At 47.3% G+C, this 18,876-nt stretch overlaps 1 protein-coding gene across 2 annotated transcripts in view; it reads right to left on the reverse strand.

The window, feature by feature from the left end:
* Positions 1–18,876, reverse strand: part of XPO6 (exportin 6) — a 63,360-nt gene that overhangs the window by 40,555 nt on the left and 3,929 nt on the right. For both annotated transcript variants that reach the window (XM_054271008.1, XM_054271007.1), the window contains exons 2-4: positions 7,152–7,242; positions 5,425–5,537; positions 2,181–2,378 (exon numbers count right to left, since the gene is read on the reverse strand). In XM_054271008.1, coding sequence (XP_054126983.1) covers positions 2,181–2,378; positions 5,425–5,537; positions 7,152–7,242 — 402 coding nt within the window. The remainder of the gene's footprint in view (positions 1–2,180; positions 2,379–5,424; positions 5,538–7,151; positions 7,243–18,876) is intronic.

Below are 18,876 nucleotides of genomic sequence, written 5' to 3' on the forward strand. Positions count from 1 at the left end.
TTTCATTATTATCTTTTTAGCATTCTGTAAATATCCTTTCTGTATTTTTTACTATAGTATTCTTTACTATAAAATAGTACGATAAAATAATAAATTAACCATCTGAGAACATGAAGTCAGATGCATCATTCCTGCACCTTGTTACAATATCCCCCTAAGACAGTAATTTCTGCCCCATGCTGGAACAGGACTGGACAAAAAGCTGACTTGTGCCTTCATCAGCCATGGGGTTATTAAAGACTTCTTCAAGTGGGACAAAGTTTTGTTTCCAGCTGAAGGACAGCTCTGCCCTCCTCTGCTGCCCAGACACATCCAAAGTGATTTATACACTGCTCCCTCTGGGACAAAAAAGTCCAAAGCCAATCCCAGTTGCTACAAGTAATCCTTGAAGCCATAATTCTGCAATACAGGCTGACTTTGCTCCTGACCCTCCAAAGGGGAGCTAGGCTGAGTTAACACTGCTAAAAACACAGAGTTTGGTGAAATATTTGGGGAGAAAATAGCCCATCTAAGGGCTCTTCATCTTGGCTGTTGAAAAGGAAGTCCCAGACACAGGAGTAGATGGCAAAGGACTCAGTGGAACATCCAACCTGCTGGTAAATTGTGAAGGGATTGAAAATCATCTCTCTGGATATTTTCTGACAAAGCCAGGGAGTTTTAGCAATACCAGGCACTGGTACCTCAGTCAGGCTAAACAAATTTTAAACCTCTGAGGAAGCAGTACTTTATGTAGAATTACTGGTTCTTCACAATAACAATACAATATCCCAATTTACCTTTCTTCTCCACCCCTCCAGAGGCTCAGTAAAAGGTTTAGAGACTACTCAGAGTACTGGGATACAATTTAATGCTGAAGAACAAAGAACATGCTGCAGATGATCTCAGAAAAAGTCCTGAGACAGGGCTCATCTGCAATTCTAACAGCAAATCATTCTGCCCCTGTGCTACTCTGCCTTCTGTCAAGGCCCTGGAATTCAGCATTACTGGTTTTCCTCCACTTTCTCTGAACATTTTAGGAATGTGTCTGCCACATAAATTAATTTATGGAAACATTTCCCTCCACTGCTGAGCTTACAAGGAGAGGCTTAAGGGAAAAGAGATTCCTCAAGTGAGCTCTGCAATGCCTTAAGATAACCCCAGAGTGCTAGAGAGGCCAGGAGGGCTCAGGCTGCCTTTCAGTTCACATCCAGGTGAAATGAGAGGCAAAACTCCACATGGACACAGTTATCTCCAAGTATTTCTTGTCAAACTGACAAATGAGGCTAAAACTGCAGCATGTCCCACTCCAGAACAGTGAGCAAAGAGATTACACCAGCCAGGGATGAGCTCTACAGCCAAGACAGGTTTTTTTTTTTTTTAAATTTTGCAATTAATACTAGATCCATTTGCCTTAACAAATAAACTCCTGCCACTCAAGGACTTGGATTTCAGTAACTGCCTTGTGGCTTGGCCGTGGGCTTTGCTGCATTCAAATCATGTAATTATGTCAGCAGAAAAAGCCTGTGCAGCACTTCAGTTTACACTCAGCCTCTTTAAGCCAATTAGGAACAATTTTAAGGGAACTGGAGACAAAATAATCCAACAAAAAGAGGTTTGCACCAGCCTGGTGATGCTCCAGCAGCAGCCTGGCTCAGGATTCCCTGTAAGGACACTGAGTTCATCCAACATTCCAGGTAATGACATGGATTCAGTGAGGATCCCCAGTTCACAGCTGAGCCCTCCTGAAAACCCCAACAACAACTCATTGGGATGGGATCCCATCACCCCATGACCTTATTGATAAGGTACCAGAGATATTGGGGTGTCTTTGGCTGTTGGATGAAAAATCTGCACCAGCCCCATTGAGAAACTGCCCTTTCAGAATCAGTAATTTTACTGCCTTCTGTTTTGTTTAAAGAACAACCCATACTCCCTGTATTTTCAAGACTTAGCCCATAATATTTAAAATTCAAAGTGAATACTTGTGGCACAGTATTGTTCCTTCTCCAGAAACACTTTTAACACTGGAGAGAAAAGTAACACGGAAAAAGTTGAGAGTTCCAACAAAATTAAAAAGGAATTTACAAAGCAACATCTACCATTTGAGCTTCATCAAACAGGGGTTTCTTCACCTCTACTCAAGGAAACAAAAAGATGTTTCTGAGGGAAAAGCTGGCTCCATGCATGGGCAGGGCTCTCACCTGCAGGATGTTGGTGAAGAAGTCGTGGTAGAACATGGGCCAGTCCTGGCGGCCGATGTCCACGATGACCTTGCAGAGCTTGTTCCTGATGAAGTAAGGCAGAGTTTTGTGGTGGGCCAGCAGCAGCTTGGGCAGGCAGCTCCTGATCTCCATCTTGTCCTGGGATGGCACCCCCAGCCACATCTTATTGATCAGGTTCTGCAAAAGGAATGGACATCCCACGTGAGCTCATCTTGGGCATGAGGGAAACACTGAGAGAATCTGGAATCTCAAAATGGTTTGGGTAGGAAGGGACCTTAAAAATCATCCTGTTCCCACCCCTGCCATGGCAGGGACACCTCCCACTGTCCCAGGCTGCTCCCAGCCCTGCCCAGCCTGGCCTTGGGCACTGCCAGGGATCCAGGGGCAGCCACAGCTGCTCTGGGCACCCTGTGCCAGGGCCTGCCCACCCTCACAGGGAACAATTCCTCATTCCCAATATCCCATCCATCCCTGCCCTCTGGCAGTGGGAGCCATTCCCTGTGTCCTGTCCCTCCATCCCTTGTCCCCAGTCCCTCTCCAGCTCTCCTGGAGCCCCTTCAGGCCCTGCAAGGGGCTCTGAGGTCTCCTCAGAGCCTCCTCCTCTCCAGGCTGAACAACATAAAGCAGGGACAGAGCATCTGGCAGAGCTGCTGCACTCATGGCCCAGGACTGGCAGTGCCACAATGGAGCTGAAGTTACTGGTTTAACTGGTTTTGGGCTAAGCAGAGCTATAGTGGCAGGCACAGAACCATTTCTTCTATCTTTTAACCCTGGGCACCAAGGGTTTCCCCTCTAAAGGGGGAAGCACAGCCTTAGGTGAAGCAGGAGAAGAAAATCAGGGAAGGAGGTTTGGCTTTCCAGGCCTCTGATGGCACCCAGGTCTCCTGAAGCTGAGCTGGGAGGTCACTGGAGCAGGCCCTGGCAGTGACAAGGCACCACTGCACAGAAAGCTTTCAGCCCACTTAAAGCCAGAGAAAATCCAAAGGAAAGCAGAGTTACAAATTGCTTCCCTGCCCTGATCCCATTTAGGGCTCTGGAGCACCAGGAGCTGAATCTCTTGGGACAACCCAGAGAGGAGGCTGAAGGTCTGTGTCCATCTGCAGCACTCAGCCTGCAGAAAGAGAATGCTGGAGATCACAGTCACAGCCTGGAAGAAACCTCAAATATCCAAAACTGGAAGATGTACGGTCAAAGGAGATGCAATCCTCAGCAGGATGCACTGCACACAGACACCAGCTCCCAGTGCAGGGATATTTATACAGAAATTCTTCAAAGAAGTTGGTTTTAGTGTTTCCTAGCAAAGAAAACCCACAAATACTGCTTGAAAATAATGGCCCAAGCAGCTGAGGGTTCCTTGATGCAAGTCCAGAATCCCAATAAAACTGGAAGATGTTTTAGCTTTAACACCCATCCTTTCATGCCTGCTGTGCTTTGTCCTGCTCCTCCACCTGCCAGCAGCAGCTTTCTCCCTAGAAATGCTTTTGGGAAGATGTTTCCATTTCCAAAAAGCAGGAGGTGAAAACAATCCATCTGGAACAGGGGTCAGGAGGAGTTTTATTCCAAACCCACTGCTACCTTCCTAAGCAGCTTGGGAAGTCCATGTCCTTGGGCAGTTTTGGGAATGATCCTTGTGTGATATTTATACAGAAATTCTTCAAAGTTGTTGTTTTTGGTGTTTCCTAGCAAGGAAAATCCACAAGTACTGCTTGAAAACAATGGCCCAAGCAGCTGAGGGTTCCTTGATGCAAGTCCAGAATCCAAATAAACCTGGAAGATGTTTTAGCTTCATTTCCAAAAAGCAGGAGGTGAAAACAATGTCAGGAGGAGTTTTATTCCAAATCCACTGCTACCTTCCTAAGCACTTTGGGAAGTCCATGTCCTTGGGCAGTTTTGGGAATGATCCTTGTGTTCACACCCCTCTGACTGATCCAGCAGCCAAGGACAGCTGGGGAAGCTCCACACTGGGACAGACCATGGCTCTGCACCAGTTAAATTTGGGAATTCAAGCTCCTCCATGGAGAGATCTTCATCTCCCAGCTGGTCCCTCCCTCTGCACTTGCACAGGGATTTCTTTATTCTGGGCACAATTAGGATTTTCAATGCTACTTTTTCTCCCTCTAGGGAAGGAGAGGCTTGGTAACCAAACTCCATAAAATATCCTGAGCTGTAGGATCCACACAGGATGATCCCAAGGATCACTGGATCCATCTCATGGCTCTGCATTTGTTTTGCTTGTCAGGAAAATCAGTGGGACACCATGTCCTGAGCAGGAATAATTCCCATGGCACTTGCCATGATCACCCCTTTTGGAGGGGAAGGTAAAGCAGATTCAATTTGCAGATGGGGTCCAGACTCCTTCTGCAATCCTTACTAAATAAAATTAAATATTTAAGAGAAGAAATCAACAATGATGTGGATAATTTGTAAAAAAACCACAACTTTAAAAGCAGAGTTTTTATCTAAACATGTATTTTATCTGAAAAGTGGCCCAGTGCAAAGGCTGTAAAACTTTCTGGTTTAGGAGCACAGCTCAGAGTGCCCACCCAGCCAAGGACATGACACAAATGTCCCAGACTGAGGAGTGACACTGACCAAACCCCAGGACATCTGCACTGGTCACTGAGAAATCAGTGACACACCAGGGCTGTCCACAGAACACTTTTGCTTATTCCAGAGGACACAGAGATCAATATCAAACCTTTTAACCCAAATTTTCCTCTTTTATCATTAGATGAAAGTGGGATGTGGCTGGCTAAGAGAGATCTCACCTCTCCAGCCAGCACAAGTTTGCAGGATGCAGTTCAAGAGCAGCAACCCCAACTACAAAATGTCAGAAAAATAAAAGCAGGTTTGCCTTCCCTCTCAGCACTCAGAGCCTGCAGGAGCCAGGAGCAGGTAATCACCCCCATATTTCTGATCATAAAAACAGCATAAAAGCAATAACACCCTTAAAAGCATCGTGCAGAAACTCAAGCAGCCTCTGAAACTGGAGGTAATTTGTGCTTTGAGATGCCAGGAAATGAATTCTTCAATTTGTGTACAAAGATTCACATTCTCCCACTCTAAGCCTGCCATTAAGCAACCTCTCTGGCAGAGAGCAATAAAAGCATCCTTCATCACTGTACTTACCAGGGATGCCATTTCAGACAAACATCTCCCCCCAAAAAATCGATTGCCAGCTCAAACTGCACTAGGCAGAGCAGTGGAGGAGCTGAGGCCTCACCTCAAACACTGTCAGGCTGTACATCATCACATAATCATTCCTTGTGCTGGACAGGAAGTACAGGCAGAATCTCCAGGCTCCTATCTGCTGGGCAAAGTTATTTAAAAGCTCTTCTGCAGAAAAAAAACAAAAAAACCCCATAAAAGTACATAAATTACTTGAAAATGTACTTCAGTTTTAATTTGACTTTGATGTAAAATATTCCATTAAAGTTCTGTAGCTGTAAACAAAGCCATAACAATGTATAGTGATAGCACAGCAAGTGAGCAGGGAAGAGACCCTGTGTTCAGGGAATGACTCAACCTGAAGGAGGGCAAAAAATATCATAAAATCACATTCTACAGTATTTAAAGCAATGTAACCACAGGCTTTAATGAAAACAAAACTGATGTGTCATTTTCGAATCAGTTTTGACATAAATAACTGCAGCAGATAAGAGGTGAACATTAAAACAAATCCCACAGCAATTGTATTATGAGCACTGTTATTTTATCTGTAAAAGCCAAATGCTGGGATTTCAGGTCATTGTGGGAGCAGGAGCACTTCAGATCAGTGTTCTAAACCCACTTTCTTTTAATCCAGCTCCAAGAGCTGCTGACTTGGTGAAGTTCAGAGGGTCAGAAACCTCTCTGAACGCTCAGGAAGGATTTGGTCATCTCTCATGAGGTGACAATGTGACAAAGAGAAAAGCCACAAGGGCTGCTTTACAGGCTGAGCAAGTTTTAGGTTTAATTAATTGTTTTCTTTCCTGCAATTTAAGCAGGAAAATGAGGGATACCTCTTCCACAGCAGGAGATCACTGTCAGAAAAACCACAACAACAACCTTGTGCTGTTTATTTTACAGGATTTCTGGGGCAAGTCTTTCATGCTGATCACACTTTTGGCCAGAGATGGTAGAAACAGAACAACCCCAGAATGGTTTGGGTTGGAAGGACCCTAAAGTTCATCCCATCCCCCCCCCTGCCATGGCAGGGACATCTTCATCCATCCCAGGCTGCTCCCAGCCCTGCCCAGCCTGGCCTTGGGCACTGCCAGGGATCCAGGACCAGCCACAGCTGCTCTGGGCACCCTGTGCCAGGGCCTGCCCACCCTCACAGGGAACAATTCCTCATTCCCAATATCCCATCCAGCCCTGCCCTCTGGCAGTGGGAGCCATTCCCTGTGTCCTGTCCCTCCATCCCTTGTCCCCAGTCCCTCTGCAGCTCTCCTGGAGCCCCTTCAGGCCCTGGCAGGGGCTCTGAGGTGTCCCTGGAGCTTCTCCTCTCCAGGTGAGCACCCCCAGCTCTGAGGGGTTCCAGCCCTTGGAGCATCCCTGTGGCTATTTGGGAATAAAAGGAATTTGCCTCTTTTCAATCCCCAGCAGCTCCCCCAGAGCACCTGGCAGGATCTGCTGCCTTTCAGGACATATTTAATAACCCCACCCAAAGGGAATTGCTGTTTTTCCTGCTTGTCATTGCACAAGAACTGGGACAGCTTTGCTTTGCATTCCTGATGCTGAGGGCTGTGCTCCATCTCCAGGCAGAGCATTCCCAGGACAATGGACAGAGGAACCTCACTGGTTTATCATCTACAGAGACCCCCTGGAACCCCTGCCACGGAAACCTGTCCCACCTAAACAGGAGAGTGAAGATGCCAGCTGGGTGCAGGCCCAGCTCTGTGGAACACCCCAGTCCCCTTTGCTGGGCAGGAGCAGCACCAGGAGCAGCCCTGGAGGGGCAGGACTCACCTATCTCACGTTTCCTCTCATTTGTTGTGCAATTGTGGAAAAACTCCGTCATCAGACTCTCCAGAGCCCGCAGGGAGGCCTCCTCTGATGCCTGGGAAGGACATGGAAGGAAAGAAATAAAACTCACTCCCACTCTGACACAGGAGGGTGGCATTAGAACAGCACAAAAATCCAACATGAGCAGGATGCACCAAAATCCAACATGGGCAGGATGCACCAAAATCCAACATGGGCAGGACCAATATGGGGCAAATAACTGGAAATTCAAACTGCTCACTGGGGGCTAGGAGCAGCAGGATTTGTCCACTGCAAAGCTTTGACATGAAGGACCATTTGCTCAGCTCCATTAATAAGGACAAGAACACAACAACATTCCTTTATTTTGGTGGTATTCAAGAATTTTAATGCAATAAATAATTCTCACAGAGACAGCAAGGTCGGGTCAAGATGTTTTCAGATGTTTAGAAATCGTAAATATCCTATCATGGGTAGCACGAACTTTGAGAGGATATCTCTTGGACATCAGGACGAATTTCTTCTCAGGAAGGGTGATCAGATATTGGAATGGGCTGCTTGGGTGGGTGGCAGAGTCCCCAATCCTGGAGGTGGCACTCAGTGCTCTGGGCTGGGGACAAGGTGGGGATGGGTCACAGGTTGGACATGATGATCCTGGAGGTCTTTTCCAACCTCAATCATTCCATGATCCTGTGACCCCTGACACCTCTTCCTGTCTTTGCCTTGGTGCCATCCTGACCAGGAAGCTCAAAAAATTAAGGAATTTCCAGCACTGTAAAAAGCAATATACCAGTACATACCAACATACCAGTATTCAGCAATCTGATTCAAGAACAGCGCCCCCCCCCCCAATTTAGGTTTTATTCCTGGAAATCATTAGTTACAGTTTTAAATCCTAAAGAAATTATCAATATTAGCATCCAGCTGTAGTTTTGGAGTGCTCTGGAGTTGGGATGATTTTATTCTGGCAAGGTAACAGCCTCAGGAACCGTCCTGCAACAGCACAGACCATGCCATGGCTGTGTCCACAACATTTTCAACCCATGGTATCAACAACAAATGCCTCAAAATTCAAGGCCAGACCTTCAAGAACAGGAACAAAGTAAACATTTAATAAAACTGAAATTTCTGCCTCAGAAAAAAACCCCAAACCAGAAACAAAAGCCATGCCTGGCAGTCTCCTGCAGAGAAGAGCATGTGAGACATCCAGCAGAAACACTCCAGGCTTCTGCTAATTCCCATTTCCATGCACAGCAGTTTTCCCAAGGGCCAAGCAGGAGCCTCTCCTCACTGGATTAACCCCCAGGAGCACCAACAACTCCACAGCAGCTGGAAGTGGATGCTCTGCAGGACACTGAGCATTTCCATTTACAAAGGAATGCTGAATTCCATCCTACCTTTCCTCTTCCTGCCCTGCTTGTTCCTTTTTTTCCTTGCTTTTTAAAGCCCTGCTCTAGAAATCAAGGACTATTATAGCAAGAGATGCTGGTAGTGGGACATTGGCTTTAAACAACCAACAACCCAAGCAGAGCAGTCCAATGTTTCCAATCCAATGTTTGCAGCTTTAATCCATTTCTGCTTGGGCTGCAAACTTCCCTTCAGCCATGGATCAGCCTCCTGCCAGTCACCATTGCCAGGTAACAGCATCTCTGTGGGGAAGAGCCCCACTTTAAAAACAAATATCTGACTAAGTGGCATCCTTCATGACTGAGGGTATGGCCACGCTGCCATTTGTGGGAGCTAGGTTGTCCTAAGCTCCTCCCAAGCAGATCCACACACACAAATCCAGTGTTTTCCTAATCCCTGCACTTTCCTTCTCTGCTGCTAACACAGAGTGAGTCTCACCAGCAGTTTCTGGTGCCAAACCCTCAAAGATGAGTTTCCAATCTTAATTTGATGCAAATTCTTCAAGAGCAGCCCTGCTCTGCCCACTCCACCTTCTACCATCCAATACCAAGATCACCTCAATCCATGGAAAACTCTCAGTTCTCCACAGGGTGAAAGGGCTCAGATGTTTTTGGATATTTAATTCAGCAACTCTTCCTCAGCAAGAGCAGTTGACATAATGCATTTTTTTCAAAATTCAAGATTTATATCCTGCTTTTGGAAATAAATTATGGAGTTCTTATAAATCTTGAGCAACTGACTTGTCCTCCACTGCCTCCAGCACTGAGATGTGGAAGATCCCATTCCTTAGGAACACAGTCAATCTTCCAAAGCAGAACAACATAATCACAATGTTCAACATGTCAAAAGCAGGGAAAAAAAATAAACCAGAGAGCAGAACAGGAGGATTTAATGCAGAAAAGCCCAGGCTGGAGAGCACCCAAGGCCACCTTGGGCACAAAGACACAGTGGGACCTCCAGGATGGTTCTGTGCTCTTGTTTGACTTCTTGGGGCTCTTTGGGAGGAGGAAAAATTGTCTGAGGTAACCAAAGCCCGGCTCAGGACCCCCTCCTAATTCCAGGCTGGGCTTACCAAGGGCCTCTTTTTGCTGAAGCTTTTGGGTATTCCTGAAGTTCCCCAGGTCCTGGAGGCACCTGGACATCCCCAGCTGTCCAGCAGGGCTCTGATAAGGAGGGCACTGAGATAAGGAGCTCACAGAGCTGTGCAGAGCTGCAGGGGAAGGTGGCTGCACCTGGGCCCTGACACCTGGGGAGCTGATCAGTGAGACTCCAATGAAATTCCAGCAGTCTGGAGCACCTGGGCTGTACCTGGGATATTTCCTAGCATCATTCCCACCTTAACAAGCAGTTTGCTTTCTTTTAGGGCTCCCTGTTTGCTCTGCATTGAGGAGAAGGACAGGCAGAACCAGCAGTGCTGAGCTCATGCTCTGGTCTGAAATTCTGGGTCATGCACAGATTTAATTTTCCAAGGTTTTACAGGAAAAGTGTGGACCATCAGAAACAGAATCTACCCCAGTTTTCTGTGTCAGGGCTGGCAGTTTGCCTCACCTCCATGAGGCATTACTAAATTTGCAACCACTGAAACAGAAATACTTCCCACTCTTTCAGAAGTCAAACCTGACCCCTCTCATCCCTAGTGCCTCCCAGGGCTGGATCAAACATCAGAAAATGCCATTTCTCTCTTCTGCCAACCAAGAGAGGAAAATCTATTCAGTTCTCCAAGCGCTGCTTGCAGAGCAGGGAATGTGAGCTTTTCTCCATGCAGAGAAAACTCTGCAGCCCACAAAAAGCAGGGGAGATCAGATGTGCCACATCTCATCCACCCCTGCTCCACTGCTCAACACCATGGCTGAGCTCTGACCCACAGGGAGGGTCCTGGCTGCCAAATTCAGCAGATTCTGGGGTAAAGGGGATGCCCTTTTCACAGCTCCCTTGGGGAACAAGGCAGAGAGAGGTGAAAGAAAGGCTAAATCCAAGCAGGGCTAAATCCAGCACAGCCACAGCTGCAGATTCCCATATTCCAGCAGCACATCCACTCTTTGACCTGGAATTTGGGCCAAAACAGCATCTCTGGGAGGTGTCACAGGTGACTGTCCCCAGGATTGGTGCCTCTAAGTGCTGAGCTGGCTCCACAGCACAGAGATAGGGCCAGCAGCAGCTCTGTCCTCCCTGTGACCAGAGCAGGACAGGGTGCATCAGGGTGGGACAGCCACTGTCAGCCTGTGCTCCCCATCCCTTCCCCTCATTAGTTTGCTAAAGGTGTCCACAGCACTATCAGATGAGGGGTGGAGCTGATTACTCACTCCAGTCACCTCTGGACTCCAACCCTCTGTGCCCTCCTCCAACCAGGAAAATGAGCTCCAGCAGCTTTTCCCGACACAAAACACAACATTTGCTACCAAGAACCTGCACATCCCACATCATTCTCCATCCACCAAAGCACCCCAAGAAGGACCCACCCCACCAGCTGATTTCAGGGCTCTCCTGCAGTCACATTTTCAGCTCTATGAGTCATTAACTGATTTCTGCTGATCAAGGGGAAAAAAAGCTGCCAAGCTCCTGCATTTCAGGCTGTTCAATATTGCAGCTGCACCTCAGTGAGGCTCTGGAGGAGCAGAATCTTTGTACCCTGCTGCTGACTCCATCACAAGCTCAGATGCAGACTATGACTAAAGCACTGGGGCAGAACCAGTCACTCATGCAGCTCCAGCAAACATCACAGCAGCCATCCTTGGGCTGCACTTTAGACACTGCACATGCACTTGAAGAGCAGATACAATGCTAATTTTAGTTTGCATACCACCAAACACAACCACAGCCCTTAAAGAAGCACCTGCTTGTTCTGCAAGACATGGAAGTGCTTTCTAAAGCCATTTTCTCCATAAGTGCTTTCATTTAGAGTTCACTTCCTCTTTTTCTTTTTTTTTTTAAATTTCATTTTATGCTCTCTGAAGGGATTTTTTTTGTTGAGGGCAAAGATTTTCTCTACTGCTTTGCCCATAAAAACACAAGCCGTTAACCTTGTAATGTTTGCCATTAGAGCATCCATCACACAAACGATGCTCTAAATACAGCAACTGGGGCTAATGACAACTGAGGGAAGGGTTAGGGCTGTTCACTTTTTCCCTAATGTGTTTGCAAATGGATACCACTCCAAGCCAAATTTAAGGCATTCCCTCTCCAGAGCTTTTTTTAGTAAGATGTTAATTGCAGCTGCAATGTTACAGAGGTGACTTCATCCTTCAGGCAGCACCTTCCTGATGTGGAAGGATGGATTTTCCACCACACAAGCACCCAAGGCCTCCTCCAGTGGCAGGGAGGAAAAGCCCAGGCACATCAAACTCCCCTTCTGCATCTTTACTTTTTATTTACAGCTGGGAGTTGTGTTGGGGAGCTGTTCCCACTCCCTGAACCCATCCTGGTTTGGGTTCTGATTCCCTCCCTGTCGATCCCTGCCTGCTGTTGAACATTCCCAGCCCACCAAACCTCCAAACCCTGCACGGATCCCTCTGCAGCTTCCTCACCTTCTGAAGCCTCCACCCCCATCTCAATCCCAATCCCCCCTCTCCTGCCATCTCCAGTGCAAGACACACAGCCTAGCCTCCTCCCAGCTATCAGATTCAGATTTTATCACATTCAGCTGTTAAAATCACTATCAGCTATGTCTACCAGCTTCCAGGAGAGGAGGGACTGCAGGGGAGCCCACAAGGAGAATCCTGGTTGATGGAATAATCATCCCCAGCTGGAATTGCTATTTTGCATAGGGTTAAATAAACAGACAAGAAACAAGAAATTTCCTAATTTCATCCACAGCACCTGTATAAAATAACTCATCATCACCCTGTCGTTGCTAATTGCAGTGTCCCATCCTCTTCCACCTCAGAGCCTTCTGCTCCCAGTGTTTGCAGTTAATTAACAGCACAGTCACACATCTAAAAATACAAACAACCACACTCCAGCTGCTGAGTTTTCTTCTTTCTCTATTATTTATGGTCAAGCCTAATTAAATGATGCATATAGGTATGGTGAGTATTAACAACACTAACATCTCCAGGTATTGAGGTAGTAATTTACTCATTGAAGGATTACCAGGGTGTCTTTCAGAGCCCCTCCCTACCCCAGCTCTAACACAACATGGTAATAATGAACATGTTAATTAGAAATCACTCTCAGAAGGCTTGTGGGTCACTTTAAGCCTGCTCACAAAACCCTGGAGAACCCCTGGGACAGCCCAGGGTCACTCAGGGCAGTAAAATTCATGGAAGAAGTACACTCGTATTTTTAGCAAGAAAAGCAGAATTATGAAGTGTTTCAAAAAAGTTGTAGGACACCCAACACATGCTCCAGAAAAGGAGGCAGGCATCCTCCTGCAGGGAGGCAAAGCTGGGAGCTCAAAACCAGTGTTACTCATTAGATTTAATAAATTTCACTAAAAATGAAGAATTTTTAGTGAAATTTCATTCCAGGGTCTCTCACCAGAGCTCTGGCACCAGGAGCCCACAGCATACGTGCTCCCCAGCAGTGCTGTGCTGATGCTATCAGGCCAGGGCTCAGCCTTCATTCTCAGTTTCCTTGTTGCACCTCAGAGATGTTTTTGTGGTTTCCAGAACCGAAAGCAGACTGGGCCCCCTCAGTGCTCCCAGCACAGCTCAGCTCCTGGGGCCAGGGCAAGGCAGCTCTCCTCTCTCATCTCAGAGACCACCTCAGCACATCACCAACAACATGGAGACTCTGCAATCTCAGTATAGTAGATTTTCTGCTTCAATGGTGGGATAAAAGTCACAGATTGCGGCTGTACCTCAAGGCAAATGGCAGAGGAGCAAAGGCACCACGCTCCTCTCTGTGTCCCTGAGGTCCCAAAGCCCTCCTGCCTGGACAACTCCCCCCTTCAGGAGCCTGGCTGCACTTCAGGAATCACAGTGTTTAATCTAAATATCACCTAAGGACTCAGGGCTGCGTGGAACAGGCCATGGAGAGCCAGCAGTGCCAACCTGATTTCTGCACCAGAGATCATCTTACCTGGAACACTGCCTGCTCCACGAGTAATCAGCACCTTTTTCAATGCCCAAGGGATCTGATTTCTTAAACCCTCTTGGACAGGCAGATTCACTTAACCAGGCATCAGGTTTGAAGGTTGAACTTTGATTAACAGGCTCAAGTGTCTGAGACTGATTCTTTCTAACCCAGTAACTCTTAACCCACATAACCAAGCCCAGCAGGCAGCGTGTCCTCCACCCAGCAGTTCCCAGGAACTCTCTTAGAAACCCAGCAAAGGAGTAAAACAATCCCAGCAGGCTGGAAAAAGCAAAGGGTGGTTTAAGCACAGTTCTGTTTCAAGTCATGCTTGCTGAAGATGAGCCCAAGAGCAATTTCTGAGTCCCTGACACCCAGGAAAGGCAGCTGGTCACGTGCTGCTGACTTCCTAATTGATTTCTTGTGGTTTAGCTGCTGGAAAGGGCTCAGCAACACAGTATTTTCCCAAGCAAGCAGTTGCTGAAATAACAATACAGAGCCGAGAAGTGCAGAAGGACCCAAAGCAGAACCCTCAAGATCAATACCCTGCACATCACCAAAGCACAGCAGGCAGAGGTGGCTCTGGAGTCACTTTCTGGACTTTGAACTTAAACCTGAGAATCCAGCCACAGCGCTCAGTCAGTTCTCAGCTTTGGGCACCACTTTTTAAGCCATCAATGATTAGAACTTCTCATTTTGTGGGTTATCAGCAACACCAGCCAAACAAAATCTGCTCTTCAGACAGACACAGCTGAGCATCTGCCAAGGGTGCTGGGCTGGGCAGGAGCTGCTTCCAGAAGTGAAAACACTGCAAGGTGACTCTGCTTGTCTCAGTTCAGAATTCACTTAAATTCCCCCAGTGAAGTCTAGAAACTCACAGCTCTGAAGCTGCTTTGTTCCTTTCACTTCACACTCTCCCTCTGCTGGGCTCCCCAGGGTGCCCCACACCCCAAGCCAGGCTGTGAGCCCTTGCAGGAGATCCCATCCTTCCCTGAGGGGCAGTGCCTGTGCAGGAGCCCCAGGAGCACGGGCACAAGGAACAAATCTCTTCCTTTTTCTGTACATAAACAAAGCAGGCAGGGCCACAGGGCTGCCCCAAATGCAGCTTCACTCACTTGGAGACAACACTTCCTCCAGAGGTTATGGGGAAGTGACCCAACTTCTAACCAGGCAGGTGGAAAAAACATCCCAAGGAGTCCTTTGGAAATAAGTAGGGTGGTGAGGAAAGGATTTGTGAAGGGAATAAAAAATTCCTTATAAAAAGAATTTGTAAAAGGTGTTGAGAAAAATGCAATCATCATCTCACTGCAATGGTGCAGAGACCAAGAGATGAGCAGCAGTGGCAAATGAGCTCACACTGTGCCCAGTACCCCACACCTATCACAGGATCAGGGAAAGGTTTGGGTTGGAAGAACCTTAAAGCCCATCCAGTGCCACCCCTGCCATGGCAGGGACACCTCCCACTGTCCCAGGCTGCTCCAGCCCTGCCCAGCCTGGCCTTGGGCACTGCCAGGGATGCAGGGGCAGCCACAGCTGCTCTGGGCACCCTGTGCCAGGGCCTGCCCACCCTCACAGGGAACAATTCCTCATTCCCAATATCCCATCCAGCCCTGCCCTCTGGCAGTGGGAGCCATTCCCTGTGTCCTGTCCCTCCATCCCTTGTCCCCAGTCCCTCTCCAGCTCTCCTGGAGCCCCTTCAGGCCCTGCCAGGGGCTCTGAGGTGTCCCTGGAGCTTCTCCTCTCCAGGTGAGCACCCCCAGCTCTCCCAGCCTGGCTCCATCCTTGGGGATCTCCATGGGCTCCCCTGGACTCTTTCCAACAGCTCCACGTCCTTCCTGTGGTTGTAATGACTCTTCCTACAGAGAACACTCTTCATGCTCTTACAGGTGAAAATATGACATTTAAAAAAGCCAAGCCCTTGCTCCTCCCCAGTTTTACAAACATAGGAGCTCCTTTGATCAGAGAGATGCCCAAGTGCCAGGAGTGGAGAACCTGGCGTGGTTGTGTAGCAGCTCTGAGGAGTCCAAGATGCATGAAGAGATTTTTAAAAACACTTCTCAAATCCTTCACTGTCAGCAGAGCCACAAATAAACCCTTATTTATCTCAGCCTCCAGACAAGTCCCAATAATACCCAGGGAAGGCTCTGAATCACAGTTGTTTGTAGCCCCAAGTGAAGGAGGCTCTGGAATTATGCACATATGCAGAGCTGGAAATGGGAAGCACCAGGGCAAGCAAAAAAAGAAAGTGAATGTAAGAAAAAAACCCAATTATTCAGCAGATTTCTTAAAGAGGTACCTCTACTCCAGCAAGCAAATCCTGCTGATTTTTCTCCATCCACTTCTGCCTGGCAGGATTAAGCCCATTACCATGGGGAAAAGCTGTCCCAACACCTGGCTAAACAAAGTGCAAGGTTTAGGGCAAACTTAGGGCAGGATTATACCTGACCCAATACATTACAGCAGCCAAACCTGATTTCCAAGGAGGTGTGATTATACTGATTTTGTGTCATATACCAATTTTATGTGACATACACAAAAATATGGAATTTTCAGACCTTCACCTCCTGTCAGAGAAAAGGAAAAAAGATTGTGAAACTCTAAATTGAAATTCCATGAAACTCCAAAAATTTCAGAAATTGAAACTCCAGAAATTTCATTCCTGCCAAAAGAATTAAAACTTGTACTGGGCATTTAAGAGTGTATAATGAAACCACCATGGGAATAACTAAGATTTTTGTTAATTAAAATGTTTTCAAAGGACAGCTCACACAGTGAGGACATCCAGTCCAATTAAAGAAAAACAAGATGTTGACATCTCAGTGCTGCTGCACTTTGGGGGATTTCACAAGTGCCCCTTGCTGCTCACCCCTGCAGCTCTGGGGGGGTTCCAGGCTCCCTGCCCACATCAGGGGGCTCTGCTGGGCCAATATTTGTCCTGGGGGACCCAAAGGGTCACCATGACCCAACCACTCCTTCAAGCACCAGCAGAACACAGCTTTCCCCAGTCCCAAACCCAGCATCAGAGGAGGGCCTGGGAGCAGGAATTGCCTCCTGAGCACTGACCTCACATTTCCACATCTTGGAGCACTTTGTCCTTCACTTGGTTTCCTTCAGCCTTGCAAAAAGAAAGCCAAGGAACTGTAGGAAATACAGGTTTATCTCTCACAACCCAAGGGTTAGGGAATGGGATGAGCAACAACAACAGCAGCCATGCAGGAGCTGGTTTTGCTCTATCCTCTCCACACCCTGATTTTGAACACCAGGGAAACCAAAACTGAGCCAAACTCCCATGGATGAAACTGCTCCTCATCCCAAAGAAAAGGTGGAATTGCCATGCAGAAGGAACCTGCTCTGTTCTTACTCAATGAAGCAGCAGGGAACCAGCTGAGCACAACACAGATTTTTCAGGCAAAACATCTCTCCAAAGGGAAAAAAAAACACCCTCATTCCCCTCTGGAAAGCTGCATCCAATGCTGGCTTTGGCATCCTGACAAGGCAGCAACAAAACAGATGAGCACACTCCCTTCTCCAAAGAGGGGACAAAAAGGAACCAGGACAATCCCTCTTGGGAAGAACTCCACGCTGCAATTAAAGCCCTAATAAAATATTAAGTCAAAATGCTAAAAATACACACAGAGATCCAACCACAAGCTTGGAGATGCTGGAACAAATAAAAGAGAATTTGGAGTGTGAATGCAAAGGGCTGGAAATGGGAAAAGAAATGGAATTCTGGGCATGATCCACATAGGAGAAGGGTCAGGGAAGATCAGGGGGAAGGAAAAAAAAATAAGGAATTTGTGGTGTTGCTAGAAGAGCCTGGAATAGCTCTGGTGGAGTGAAAGTATCCTGAGTGTAAACAGAAAAGAGAAACATGGATAAAGAAAGGAATCAAATGTGTGTGGAGGGAAGGTAAGATTGGAAAGAGCTGCCTCACCATAAGCTTTAGGAGCTTCTTAGCCCAGGAGAAGCTGCATCACCCCAAAATTCCAGAGGAGAGAACCCACAAATAAACCCCAGGGGTGCCTGGACCAGTAGGAAAGTCCCTGACCATCAGGATCAGTAGGGGAAAAGCCAATTGCGTTTCCTCTACCAAAATATCAATATTTACATTTTGCTTGGAACAGGGAGGCCTACAAGGGAGAACAGCACATGCTGCACATGTAATAAATGCTGGAAATGGGATTCCAAAAATTATTCTATATAAATGGGAGTCTAAACATTTCATTTTGATAAAACAAACCAGCAGACACCTTTTCTCTCTCTCACACAGAAGAAGGTTGTCATGTTGACACCTGGGATGCAGAGAGAGCCAAGGCAGCAGCGACCCAAATAGAAATATAGTTCCTAAGAGGAAATATCTGCTGTGGGACAGAGGATGATGATGGGGAAGGATTTTAGGGCACATTCTACAGGCAGGTATCAGCCTATCCACCTCAAAGCTACATTTCCTTCTACTTTGCACACACCCAAGTACAAATCCAACATTAACAGCAGCTACCTGGTTCCTAAATGACACCAGCTAACAATGTGCAATTAATTCACCCAACTGAACCCAAAGTTCTTGGAGTTTTTGGGTATCCATGCATCTCTGCACAGCACTGAAGCCCATGGCAGGAGCTTTGTGGTACCTGCCAGATTTTAATGCTTTTCTGCTGAAATAATTACAGCCACCAGCACCCATCCATCAGCAACAGCCAGTGGAAATGAGCTTTTCAAGCTCATTTAGTGAACCTGGAGGCTCAACAATTTTGCCTTGATAGCTTTTAGTCCTCCTGCAGCCTGCATTTAGCTACCCAGGTCTTTGAAATATGGATGTGTTGGAATTATTATAGGTCCTGAAAGGGATTATGTGCAACCATTCTGCTAAATGAGCTGTTTTGTTCTGAGAAAAAGCTCTGCTTCTGGAGGAAGCATCTGAGCAGAGATCAGCTCTGCTGCTCCAGTTCCACTCCTGGTTCATCTCCAGAGCTCCCCAGGCCTTGCTGCAGAGTTGGGAAAGTTCATCAGCATTAATCAGCATCCCCAGTTTGATGGTTTAATAGAGGGGAGATAACTGGGGGCACACAGAGTCACACTGTGACTTGGTGGCCAAAAAAGGAAGCCAGATGTTGGAGCTGAGGCCAGAACTTCCGAGTTCCTACCCTGCTTTGAGTCAGAAGGGCTCCAGAGAGGGTTTGGTTGCATTGAGCTGCTCATGGAGGGGAGCACTGACAGCAGACAGAACCTCAGGGGTGGGGTTGTGATGCTGCACCTCAGCTGGGGGACAGAGGGAGGGGACAGCACCCTCAGC

The sequence above is a fragment of the Melozone crissalis genome, unplaced genomic scaffold, assembly GCF_028551555.1.
Source record: "Melozone crissalis strain CALT ecotype California unplaced genomic scaffold, PUWL_Pcris_2 ptg000012l_1, whole genome shotgun sequence".
NCBI lineage: Eukaryota > Metazoa > Chordata > Aves > Passeriformes > Passerellidae > Melozone > Melozone crissalis.